At 40.5% G+C, this 13608-nt stretch overlaps 1 protein-coding gene across 1 annotated transcript in view; it reads left to right on the top strand.

Annotated features, from left to right (window-relative positions):
* The window catches only part of NEK11 (NIMA related kinase 11), a 430667-nt gene that overhangs the window by 128467 nt on the left and 288592 nt on the right, over positions 1–13608 (top strand). Inside the window, exon 3 of the mRNA XM_075315207.1 lies at positions 3429–3594. Coding sequence (XP_075171322.1) covers positions 3429–3594 — 166 coding nt within the window. The remainder of the gene's footprint in view (positions 1–3428; positions 3595–13608) is intronic.

The following is a 13608-nucleotide window of genomic DNA, read 5'->3' as shown; positions in this document are numbered from 1 at the left end:
GGCTAGACCTTGACTGCTTGACTACTCTATTGCCCCCTGGTGGTTCGCCTGTGAACTGCCTGCTGAAGTTACTCTGCTGTACTTCAGCCTCCTGTCTGTTATAGAGTTACTTTGACTCTCCTTCACTATTCTGCTGCCACCTAGTGGGGAATACGCTGTACTACATCTTACCAGCCCTTGGTACAGCGTGACACACTCTGAAAAGACATGGCCGATCTTTTCCAAACTAGTTTTGCTTTGGCTGTATACCAGAGTATTCCTATTAATTAGATGTTATTTCATTACACATTTTGGTCCAGAATCTCCGGCATGTTATAGTTTTTTTGTCTTCTGTATTATGTTAATCCCTGGCTATAGCATTGCAATTTCTCAGTTTTCTCTGGCGGCATAGTTTATTTTGATTTCTTATTGACCTTTACTTTATGGTGATTTTCCAAATGAGGCATTTTACTTGAAGAAAAGACTTGTAAATATTTAAATGAACGAGGGCCTTTTATCACCAGGGAAGAATGGAGTCTCTCTGGGTGTCTCATACAGCCACGCCGTTGGCTATTCCTTTCTGTCTAAGAGATAACAGAACAATGCACAACCGCTTTTCATAAATGAGACCTATTTTATATACTTCAAGACAATTGTACTCCGAAGTTCTACAATGAATTTATTATTCATGCCTTACATAATAGTTGTGCAATTATATTTAACATTACTTTTAAGTACACCTCTGAATACGGCATTTACTCTCTAACAAAGGTCTGCGATTTATTTCAGGATCATTCAACATGAAATACAATTTGTTTTACAGAAAATAGAATCTACACAATAGCAAATTGTCAGCTTTTTAATAGCCTATAGCAAGCTTTACAGATTTCTAATACATCATTTCACAATAATCATTGGCCTGGTGCAAGAATTGAAGTTTGGTTTATAATGTCAGTTATTAAAAGCTACATTATATATATTTATATATACATGCGTTTTTGGTCTTCAATTAGGTATGAGTGCACACGATCACTGTTAGCAGTGTTGTGACGCGGCGTGTTTTTGCTGTGTCCAAAATATGTTGCATAGTAAGTACAAGCACAGTCGATGAGATTTATAGAAATCTTCTGCCTACTTTTTTTAGACGCTCCGTAAACTGATTGTCACGGTGAATAGGGAGAGCAGGGGACTGGGGTTCCTGAATCGGCCCTCAAACTAGGGGAACTCTAGCTATCCCTCATCTCAGAGTTACTGCTAAATGTGAGGATGTCTGAGCTGCCAACCTGACCCTGCTCCTGGCCAGCCCTGATCTTATACCCACTCCCTATCCTGGGGAAGGGACAAGACAGAAGTGTGATAAAACCAACAGAGATAGACAAATAGGGGAAACCAAAAGTCTATCTCACAGCCTGCTCACACAAAGATATAAGACAATAAGAGGTAAGGAGTAAAATAGGAACAAGGGGGAAACAACAGGATGGCAAGAGGATTCCACAACAACTCTAAGCACCACACAATATAATCACCAGCAGGACTGGCACACAACAGCAAACAGACCCACACAGCAAAGCTATAGTCGGTGTGAGAAGACAAATTCCACCATCTTAAAAAGGCGGGGAGTAACTGTGATAGGTTTCCAACAAAATGTGATCCCAAAGGTAACCAGCAGGCTAGCAGAGTTTAACTCTTGCTAGCCTGATCATTAACAAGCACACACCCGGTCAACATCCGAGCCTGTCTGTGTAACTAAGAAACACCAGAGAAACCATCGTGCAGAGTGTCAGAATCTGTAGTGTGAACAGCATCTGATGCCGCCATGACACTCGGCGAGTTTCAGCTCAATTCAGAGTGACAGTAACATGTGGCATGGCTTTCTGAGCCTCAGCATATCAATTAATTCTTGTTGAGATGCTAGTGTTTTCAGTGGGAGAACACAGTAAAAATATTCTTTGTCAACAATCCTGATTGGGTACATAGACAGTACATTCTACCACACAGGACAGTAGCTCCAGAAGAGAAAGCATGCTGGCAGTCCTGATCGCGTGTATGTACCCTTATAAATAGAGCAATGAAGAGAGCTTCTGCTGTTACCTTATCGCTAGAAACTGAATTTATCTCAGGTTCATGTTTTGCACAAATCCTACTGATGTGTTAAAAATCCTTAATTTGAGGCCTCATTCAGACATCTGTTATTCATAGATAGAAAATGTACCCATTATAGTCTATTGGGCCATTCACATGTCCGTGTTTTCTTGCAGACCGTGTGTCTGTGCAAAAATCACGAAGACTTGTCTTTTTAGATAAAAAGTCCCAATCCAAGCGGTCCATGAAAATCAGAGACAGCACACGGAACGGATGGCATCACAGTGTAATCCATGTGCTTGTCTGTGATTGACATCTCAAAGGATATGAGACACTTTGTAAGTCGTTAATTCTTTTATTTTGTCATATGTTAAAGTCACTGATGGTAAAACTTGACACCCGGACAAAACACTGATAAAAATCGGATCCAAAACATTCACGATACTGGTACCATTTTTTTGCCTACATTAACAAACACGGACGTCTGCATGAAGACTAAGTTCTCATTCAGGCATTTGTTTTTCAGGTGCATGTTGTATCCATGTTTCTGAACAAACTTGATAATACCCAATATAGTCCCCTTATAGAAATATTATAGTCTTAAGGGGTGCTCACTAGGGTTGGGCGAATAGTAACTATTCGTGTTCAGAGTATTCTAACCAGAGCATTTTTATTTGTCGTGACGAATACTGGAATAGTACTCGGTATTCGGTAAGCATAAGCCGAACACGAATAGTTACTATTCGCCCATCTCTAGTGCTCACATCTTTGTATATTTTGTAAGGACCAAGTATGTGGAAAAAAAAGAAATATTAAAACTTTTTTTTTAACTTGGTCAACGATTAAACTTCCTTTCAAATCAGTAATTCCATGAAAAAAAGGGACACCACATGGATGCCATCTGTCTGTCATCGGAGTGCGGTTTATTTTTTAATGGGTGGATGAAATTTGCTTTTTTATTTACTTTATTTTTTGGAAACTCGAAAACTGATATCATACTTATGATAAAAATGGTCACCTGGACCAAAAATGGATGGAAATTGGTCCAGCACACGGATGACAAAAAGTTGTTGTTTCTTCTCTTTTGCAAAAAAACTAACCTAATTTAGTTTCTTTGACCCGTCTTCTGAAGATAGTTTTCTTCCTTCTGTAGGAAAACTAATTTGCCATTTTTTTCCATGAATCATTTCCTACAAAAAAATGGCCATATACCATCTGGATCTCTTCAATGGGAACCATAACTTTCCCCCATGACCCTCTCATCTTTCTAGTCAGCTGTTTGTGGATTAAGCTGTGTACCAATACAGTTAAAACAAATACAGTGAAATATGGATCAGATTCTTGAAAATATGTATTGTTTCTTACAGAAAAGTTCTAAAGGATATCGCTGTAGGAGAACTGAACCCAAATGAAACTGTACAAGCTAACCTGGAAGCACAGCTGCTGTCAAAGCTAGATCACCCTGCGATTGTCAAATTTCACTCAAGCTTCCTAGAAAATACAAGTTTTTGCATCATCACAGAATACTGTGAGGTAAGTCATCCTGAGATAAACCAAACTTACAACCTAAGGGGTTTTGTTAACAAAATTTGACAAAACATTTTGTGCACATGGCCATTAGCTTAACGTGTTGTGTTAGATTTCCAATAACAAAATATATTACCATTACCAAAGGGGTTTTGAAGGTTCTCTAAATCCCTTTCTAGAAAATAGTCTAGATCTGAGATCTTACTTAACCGATGTTTTTACGTATATCTGTGACAAATGTGAGGATCATTTTGATCATTGTTACTGTTTATGACAACTTCAATCTCCGAGTTAGGAAGAAACAGGCAAAGAAAAATACAGAAAGATTGTGTTGAGCTTTCTAACAAGTCTTTAACCTTACTCCAGAGTTGTTCTATTAACATCCACACAGCTCATTACTAGTGTATATTGTCCTCCATGCTACTGCTGCTTCTGCGTGTGCTAAAAAAGAAATAAGGAGAATAAAGTGCTGCAATCGGTTTGTGTATGGGAGACAGCATGGCAGCTAGTCTCTTCTCCCCCAGCTTAAAGGTGTTGGCAAATTAAGACATAGAGTGTGCAGAGAGGAAAACTGGTAAAATGCAGGATACAAGTCATATAATGACCAAAAGTATTTATTTATTCTCATATATATACGGGACAACTTATTCTGAAAAATTACTTGAAACTACAGTTATTCTTTAATATTGTCTCATTAATTGCCATGCTAAATAAAGAAGATCACATCATTATAGACATTTTGATATTGTATAAAGCTAGACATCAAGAGAAAATTTGTCCATAGCTTATATAACATATACAGTTAGGTCCAGAAATATTTGGACAGTGACACAAGTTTTGTTATTTTAGCTGTTTACAAAAACATGTTCAGAAATACAATTATATATATATAATATGGGCTGAAAGTGCACACTCCCAGCTGCAATATGAGAGTTTTCACATCCAAATCGGAGAAAGGGTTTAGGAATCATAGCTCTGTAATGCATAGCCTCCTCTTTTTCAAGGGACCAAAAGTAATTGGACAAGGGACTCTAAGGGCTGCAATTAACTCTGAAGGCATCTCCCTCGTTAACCTGTAATCAATGAAGTAGTTAAAAGGTCTGGGGTTGATTACAGGTGTGTGGTTTTGCATTTGGAAGCTGTTGCTGTGACCAGACAACATGCGGTCTAAGGAACTCTCAATTGAGGTGAAGCAGAACATCCTGAGGCTGAAAAAAAAGAAAAAATCCATCAGAGAGATAGCAGACATGCTTGGAGTAGCAAAATCAACAGTCGGGTACATTCTGAGAAAAAAGGAATTGACTGGCGAGCTTGGGAACTCAAAAAGGCCTGGGCGTCCACGGATGACAACAGTGGTGGATGATCGCCGCATACTTTCTTTGGTGAAGAAGAACCCGTTCACAACATCAACTGAAGTCCAGAACACTCTCAGTGAAGTAGGTGTACCTGTCTCTAAGTCAACTGTAAAGAGAAGACTCCATGAAAGTAAATACAAAGGGTTCACATCTAGATGCAAACCATTCATCAATTCCAAAAATAGACAGGCCAGAGTTAAATTTGCTGAAAAACACCTCATGAAGCCAGCTCAGTTCTGGAAAAGTATTCTATGGACAGATGAGACAAAGATCAACCTGTACCAGAATGATGGGAAGAAAAAAGTTTGGAGAAGAAAGGGAACGGCACATGATCCAAGGCACACCACATCCTCTGTAAAACATGGTGGAGGCAACGTGATGGCATGGGCATGCATGGCTTTCAATGGCACTGGGTCACTTGTGTTTATTGATGACATAACAGCAGACAAGAGTAGCCGGATGAATTCTGAAGTGTACCGGGATATACTTTCAGCCCAGATTCAGCCAAATGCCGCAAAGTTGATCGGATGGTGCTTCATAGTACAGATGGACAATGACCCCAAGCATACAGCCAAAGCTACCCAGGAGTTCATGAGTGCAAAAAAGTGGAACATTCTGCAATGGCCAAGTCAATCACCAGATCTTAACCCAATTGAGCATGCATTTCACTTGCTCAAATCCAGACTTAAGACGGAAAGACCCACAAACAAGCAAGACCTGAAGGCTGCGGCTGTAAAGGCCTGGCAAAGCATTAAGAAGGAGGAAACCCAGCGTTTGGTGATGTCCATGGGTTCCAGACTTAAGGCAGTGATTGCCTCCAAAGGATTTGCAACAAAATATTGAAAATAAAAATATTTTGTTTGGGTTTGGTTTATTTGTCCAATTACTTTTGACCTCCTAAAATGTGGAGTGTTTGTAAAGAAATGTGTACAATTCCTACAATTTCTATCAGATATTTTTGTTCAAACCTTCAAATTAAACGTTACAATCTGCACTTGAATTTTCTGTTGTAGAGGTTTCATTTCAAATCCAATGTGGTGGCATGCAGAGCCCAACTCGCGAAAATTGTGTCACTGTCCAAATATTTCTGGACCTAACTGTAACATAAGTAGTTAAACCATATTCCTACTAAATGGACAGTTAAATGCTAATTTCAAGCAGCTTTTGAGAATAAGCTTTCCAATGTGTGCATGAGGAATAACGCTGTTTTTGGTCATTATATGACTTGAATCTTGCATTTTCACCAGTTTTCTCCTCTGCAGGCTTTATCCCTTAACTTGTAATTGACTCTGAGCTGGTGGGAGGAGACTTACTGCTATGATGTATCTTATTCACAGCACACAGAATTATATTCCTGCTCTTTGTTCCTTAGTTAGCACACAGAGAGAAGCAGCAGCATGGAAGAAATTATCCTGCATACTGAGCAGTGTAGATGTGACTCCAGCCTTGGTAAAAGACTTGTTAGAAAGCATCTCATAATGTTTCTGTTTTCTCTTCCTGTTTTTTTAATGGGAGTTGTAACCTTACACCTCACTGTGCTGACAGTCAGTCTTATCCTGAAAAAGTCCTCAATTGTTTTTATAAACTGTATGACAAGTTCAGAAGGCAGGGGCAATGGGAAGAAATGGCTAAAAAAGTGGAGAAAGACACACTTCTCAGATAATATGTATTACAAAGTTCCTTATATACTTTGATTTATGCAAAATGTATTGAAAGTACGGTCCTCTTTTAAACACAAATATGTTGCAAGGCACAAATAATATGATTCAGAGGTTTTACAAGCTAAAAACTAGTGTATGAGCCTGGACAGATAAATTACGGTATGTACAATAAACTTAGCTTTTCTTACCTTTGTGAAGCATTGTGTTATATTTAAAGGGTCATTCCCATCTCCAAGATCCCATCCCAATATGTAGTAGATGTAATAATAATATTAGGAAATACCTCCAAGTAGAAATGTAGTATAGTTATTCTGATTCACTATGTCACTTATCTCATGTTCAGAGCATTGCAGGACCTTAGGTATCCATGGTTATCACCATACATATAGTCACAGTTAATTAATTAGTTAGTTGCTAGTGGTCATAACTATGGATACCTAAGGTCCTCCAATGCCCTGCACATGAGGCAAGCAAACTAGAAGAGCTATACTAGATTTCTTAATTGTAGGTATTTGCTAATATTATTTTTTATTAAACTTACTACATATTTGTATGGGATCTTGGAGATGGGAATAACCCTTTAAGCTTCAATTGATTAGTATTAATTGTCTCTTTGCTGTAATATCAATGAGGTTTTAGCAATGTCTAAATAAAAATATGTTTTAAGGAAGGCTTACTGCTGCATACTAAAGAGGAATTTTAGAAATATACAGCATATGAAATAATTACACTATGTGCAGAATTATTAGGCAAATGAGTATTTTGATCACATGATAATTTTTATACATGTCCTACTCCAAGCTGTATAGGCTTGAGAGCCAACTACCAATTAAGTAAATCAGGTGATGTGCATCTCTGTAATGAGGAGGGGTGTGGTGTACTGACATCAACACCCTATATAAGGTGTGCTTAATTTTTAGCCAACTTTCTTTCCTTTGGCAAAATGGGTCAGAAGAGTTTTGACGGGCTCTGAAAAGTCCAAAATTGTGAGGTGTCTTGCAGAAGGATGCAGCAGTTTTGAAATTGCCAAACTTTTGAAGCGTGATCACCGAACAATCAAGCGTTTCATGGCAAATAGCCAACAGGGTCGCAAGAAGTGTGTTGGGCAAAAAAGACGCAAAATAACTGCCCATGAATTGAGGAAAATCAAGCGTGAAGCTACCAAGATGCCATTTGCCACCAGTTTGGCCATATTTTAGAGCTGCAACGTTACTGGAGTATCAAAAAGCATAAGGTGTGCCATACTCAGGGACATGGCCAAGGTAAGGAAGGCTGAAAAACGAGCACTTTTTGAACAAGAAACATTAGATAAAACGTCAAGACTGGGCCAAGAAATATCTTAAGACTGATTTTTCAAAGGTTTTATGGACTGATGAAATGAGAGTGACTCTTGATGGGCCAGATAGATGGGCCAGAGGCTGGATCAGTAAAGGCCAGGGAGCTCCACTCCGACTCAGACGCCTACAAGGTGGAGGAGGGATACTTGTATGGGGTGGTATCATCAAAGATGAACTTGTGGGACCTTTTTAGGTTGAGGATGGAGTGAAGCTCAACTCCCAGACCTACTGCCAGTTTCTAGAAGACAACTTCTTCAAGCAGTGGTACAGGAAGAAGTCGGTATCATTCAAGAAAAAGATGATTTTCATGCAGGACAATGTTCCATCACATGTATCCAACTACTCCACAGCGTGTCTGGCCATTAAAGATCTAAAAAATGAATAAATAATGACATGGCCCTTGTTCACCTGATCTAAACCCCATAGAGAACCTGTAGTCCCTCATAAAATGTAAGATCTACAGGGATGGAAAACAGTACACCTTTCGGAACACTGTCTGGGAGGCTGTGGTGGCTGCTGCATGCAATGATGATCATAAACAGCTCAAGCAACTGACAGAATCTATGGATGGTAGGCTGTTGAGTGTCATCATAAAGAAAGGTGGCTATATTGGTTTCTAATTTTTTGGGGGTTTTGTTTTGGCATGTCAGAAATGTTTATTTCTAAATTTTGTGCAGTTATATTGGTTTACCTGGTGAAAATAAACAAGTGAGATGGGAATATATTTGGTTTTTATTAGGTTGCCTAATAATTCTGCACAGTAATTGTTACCTGCACAACAGATATCCTCTTAAGATAGACAAATCTAAAAAAAACCCCACTCCAACTTCCAAAAATATTAACTTTTGTCAGGCTGCATAATTTTGCCAAAATTTCTCGACCCCTTATCTTGGAAGGGGGTGGAGATATTTTATTGAAATTTGGCTAATATATTCTGGACCAAAACTGCTAAGATGTCACGAAATTTCTGCCCTCTACAGCTTTTCGAAAAAAAAATTATTGCAATTTAAAAAGGGAATAGTTACAATTGTACCTATTCAGCCGGACGAAGGTTAAGCTTTGATATTTATGAGTCTTTTGGGTTGATTGAGAACATAGTTGTTGATCAAGAATAAAAAAAATCCTCTAAAATACAACTTGCCTAATAATTCTGCACACAGTGTATTGAAAATATCACCAATTTTCGAAGTAAAAATCAATCCAATCTACTTAGATAAAGAAATAAAACCATAGATGTGCATACATTTTGTGATGTGCAATAATGAGAAATGAAACAGGGAAAAAGTACTGAAATTTATTTAGTACTTTGTACAAAAATCATTGTTGGTGATGACAGTTTCAAGATGCCTCCTGTATGGAGAAACTAGTTGCAAGTATTGCTCAGGTGTGATTTTGGCCCATTCTTCCATACAAACACTCTTCATAACCTGAAGGTTTTGTGGGCTTCTTCTGTGAACTCTGAACGTTAGTTCCTTACATATATTCTCTATTGGATTCAGGTCAGATGATTGGCTGGGCCATTCTAGCAGCTTTATTTTCTTTCTCAGAAACCAATTGAGAGTTTCCTTGGCTGTGTGTTTGGGATCATATTGTTGAAATGTCGACCCCTGTTTCATTTTCATCATCCTGGTCAATGGTAGCAGATTTTTATCAAGAATGTCTTGGTACATTTGTTCATTCATCCTTCCTTCATATGAAATTTGCCATTGCCGTATGCTGAAAAACAGCCTAACACCATGATGTTCCCACTTCCAAACTTTGTTGTTGGTATACTGTTTTTGTAGTGATATGCAATTCATTTTGGCTTGCAAATAAGATATATCATGGCATCCAAAGAGTTCAATTTTGGCCTCATCTGACCAGACTATATTTTCCCAGTATTTCTAAATGTTGGTGAGCAAACTTTAATTGTGCTGTTTAGCATGCTTTTTTGTTAAGCAATGGAATCTTGCTTGGTGACCGTGCATACAGGCCATGGAGCTTGAGTGCATTACTTGTTGTTTTCTTTGAAAAAATTGTACCTGACGATTTCAGGTCTTTCTGTAGCTCTCCATGAGTGTTTTTGGAGAACTTTTCTGTTTCTTTTTTGTTTTTTTCACTCCTCTGTCTGAAATCTTGCAGGGACCACCTGGTTGTAGCTGATTTATTAGGAAATGAAGTTCATAACACTTCTGGATTATGACCCCAGCAGTGCTCACTGAAGCCTTCAGTAGTTTAGAAATTCTGTAACCAATGCCATCAGTATGTTTTGCTGTCTTGAAAGAGCTCACTGTTTTTTCCCATCATGAGATGTTTCTTGTGTGGCATCTTGGTAATGAGACATCTTTTTATAGCCCATCAGTTGAACCAGCTTATATTATTTTTCACTAAGTGGCAGGATTGCTTTCTTATTACTGATAGATTTCACCTGGTGTCATGACTTTCTATAGCTTTTTGCACATCTGTTTTTTCATGTATTCAATACTTTCTCCCTGTGTCATTTCTCATTATTACAGATAACTTAATTTAAGGACATCTTTTGTTTGATGTCTTTGCCTGTGTGGATTGGATGGGTTATCACTGACATATGGTGAGAAATTCATATCAATAGCACCTTTAGAAATATATTTACTTAGAAAATTGGTGACGTGTTTAATACTTATTTCACCCCCTGTATGTACTTTTTGAGAACTATGAAATGCTCAGTAAACTATGATTGTGTAAATGTGGCCCAATAGAGGGTCCATGTGTCTGCAACAGACATTCAAGTACTTGATGACAGATTCTGAACAGAGTGATTTAAAGTACAGTATACCGTGCAAGAATAAGTAAGTCAACCCTTTGAAATACGTTAATTTCTGTATTGATTACTTATACAATGTGTTGTGATTTGTATCTGTCAGAATTATTAAAAAACACAATCTAACTAAACTAATAACACACATCCTTAGCTCCTCTTTTGATTAGTAGGTCTGTCGCTACTTCGTCATCATTGAACGACTAAAAAAAGATTGTCAGGGAGTATCGGGCTAAATTTCCTCCTCAACATTGTGGAAATCTTATTTGTATCTAGAGAAAACACTTAATGGAAGTGATGGCTACTAATCTATAGGTTAAGGGTTCACTAACTTTTTTTCTCCCTTCATTGCGCTCAATAAAAAACATGCACACTACGACTGTTTGCGTGTTAGGAGTACAGTTAGATTGTGTTTGCCTATAATTAAAGGGTGCTTTACACGCTGTGACATCACTAGCGATTGCTAGTGATGTCGTGCACGATAGCACCCGCCCCCGTCGTTCGTGCGACATTTTGTGATCACTGCCATAGCGAACATTATCGATACGGCAGCGTCACACGCACATACATTGTCAGCGACGTCGCTGTGACCGCCGAACAATCCCTCCCTCAAGTGGGAGGTGCGTTCGGCGTCATAGCGACGTCACTGCGACGTCACATGGCAGCCATCCAATAGCAGAGCAGGAGCGGAGATGAGCGGCCGGAACATGCCGCCCACATCCTTCCTTCCTCATTGCCGGTGGACGCAGGTAAGGATGTTCATCGTTCTTGCGGTGTCACACATAGCGATGTGTGATGCCGCAGGAACGACGAACCACCAGCGGCAAGCACCAGCAACGATATTATGAAAAGGAGCGATGTGTCAACAATCAACCATCTTGAACGTTTTTGCGATCGATGATCGTCGCTGCTTGGTGTCACATGCTGCGATGTTGCTACCGGCGCTGGATATGCGACACTAACGACGTAACCCCGACGATATATCGGTAGCGATGTTGCAGCGTGTAATGCACCCTTTAGACTTGGATGGTAATCAGACCACATTTTACCAGCAATCAATGCAGAAATATAGGTAATTCCAAAGAGGTCACTTAACTTTTCTTGCAGCTGAAGTGGTTCACATGATTGGAGTAATTTGACAGAATATTGAATTAAGCAGCTCTTTCTCCCTAAACATGCAAAACACGGCTTTCACTTGAAATGCTTTGTTAACCTATGCATGAAAAATAACATTCTTATAGGCAGATTGCTATGAAAACCTCAAATGTAGAAATTATTTCATAAATATGCATGGAAAGTTAGTGGACATAATTTATATCTTGCCTGATTTTTCCTAAATGTAGATCACTAGAATCAGGCAAAACTATGGCCTTTGGCAAAATAAGGATGAGGGAAAAGGAGGGTATTTTGCCATCTCTATGATGTACTGCCAAAGCATCTAAGCTCTTCCCTCCTTTTCAGCCCTTTCATAACCAGACAATGTTCCCTTTTGCATGTGTATTTTTTTCTCCTTCCTTCTTCCATGAGCCATGGTGTTTTTTATTGTCCATCAACATAGCTATATGTAAGCTTGTAGATATTTTCATGTTACAGCAGCTGATGAGCATTAGAAAGCCAGGGTGAAAAGTAGTGTGAATATGACGCCCTGGATTAGCTAGGTAGTCACAGGTAGGCCCTTACACAAACACCTCCCCCCCCTTAATAAGGTGACAGCAGCCAACCTACAAAACCCTTGTCACCTCTCTCAGTGTTCAATGGTCACACCAGGGGGACGGAGCCAGGTGGTTGGCCACGCCCACCTAGGAGTCCGGAGAGCCTGAGACAGGAAACAGTTAGAGAGTTGAGTTTGGTCAGTTCGGAGTGTAGTCAAGTTCAAGTGCAGCAGGCCTGAGCTGTCAGGTCTGCAGCGTCAACACTGACCGGTTCCGGGGTCGTAGCCCTGGTACTGTGGCAAGGAGGTAGTCGGTGGTGGCCATCTGCAGGAGCTGGGATTACAGCCAGGGGAACCGTAAGGGACCGGGACCGTGTAGTGGCCCACCGGTACCGAACCGGGGAACTGATTGGAAACCGGAGCACCAGGAGGGGTACTCATACCCAGTACAAGGCCCAGAAACCACTGGACCGAGTCGAATCCACTGATTGAGGACTGGACTTTAGGTCCTTTCCAACAGCCCAACCATAGGGATAGAAAAACACCGCCCAGGCATCGAGATCCCACGGGCCAGCATTTGCGAGGAATCGGGCTCTACCGGCACACACAAGGCTGTGGAGCGGACTACTGTTGCTCAGGCATAGGAGTCATCATTTCTACCAAAAGTGAGGTGCAGGAGAAAGGCGGAAACCACCAACCTGAAAAGAGGAAAAGCGCAGCCGGCTGCGGACACCATCCACCATCTTCTTTAGTTTACCAGAGACTCCAGCGTGTCTGTAATAGTGAGTACAAAAGTGCCTTTGGGCCGCGCACCGCGCTACATCATACTGACACGCCAGCACGCATCCATTCCCCCGCCTCAGCACCTCCCGTGGGCCCCCGGGACCATCATCCCCCTACCCACAGAGGGGTCAACACCAAGCTGCGCAACACCGTCCCCAGGAGCCTAGTCAACGGCAGCGGTGGTGTCCATCCATTCACCACAACCCGTGGGTGGCATCACAAACTTAATCCCCAAACAACCGCGGCCCCGGCCGTGGACCTCTCCACCGAACACCACACCTCAAGTAGCGCCAGCATCCCCCTTTCAGAGCGACGTGACACCCCCTGGGTCCCGGATCTGAGCGGCTCGGCTGTGGCCGAGCGCAGGGCGGTACACATCCGCAGTCTCTTAGGCCATTTTCACCCCTTTCCCCCGTAAAACGTGTTTCGGACACATACGCTGACGGTGCCATTGACT

Source organism: Anomaloglossus baeobatrachus, chromosome 6 (assembly GCF_048569485.1).
Source record: "Anomaloglossus baeobatrachus isolate aAnoBae1 chromosome 6, aAnoBae1.hap1, whole genome shotgun sequence".
Lineage (NCBI taxonomy): Eukaryota > Metazoa > Chordata > Amphibia > Anura > Aromobatidae > Anomaloglossus > Anomaloglossus baeobatrachus.
The sequence above is the reverse complement of the archived record's forward strand: the minus strand, read 5'-3'. Positions and strand labels throughout refer to the sequence as shown.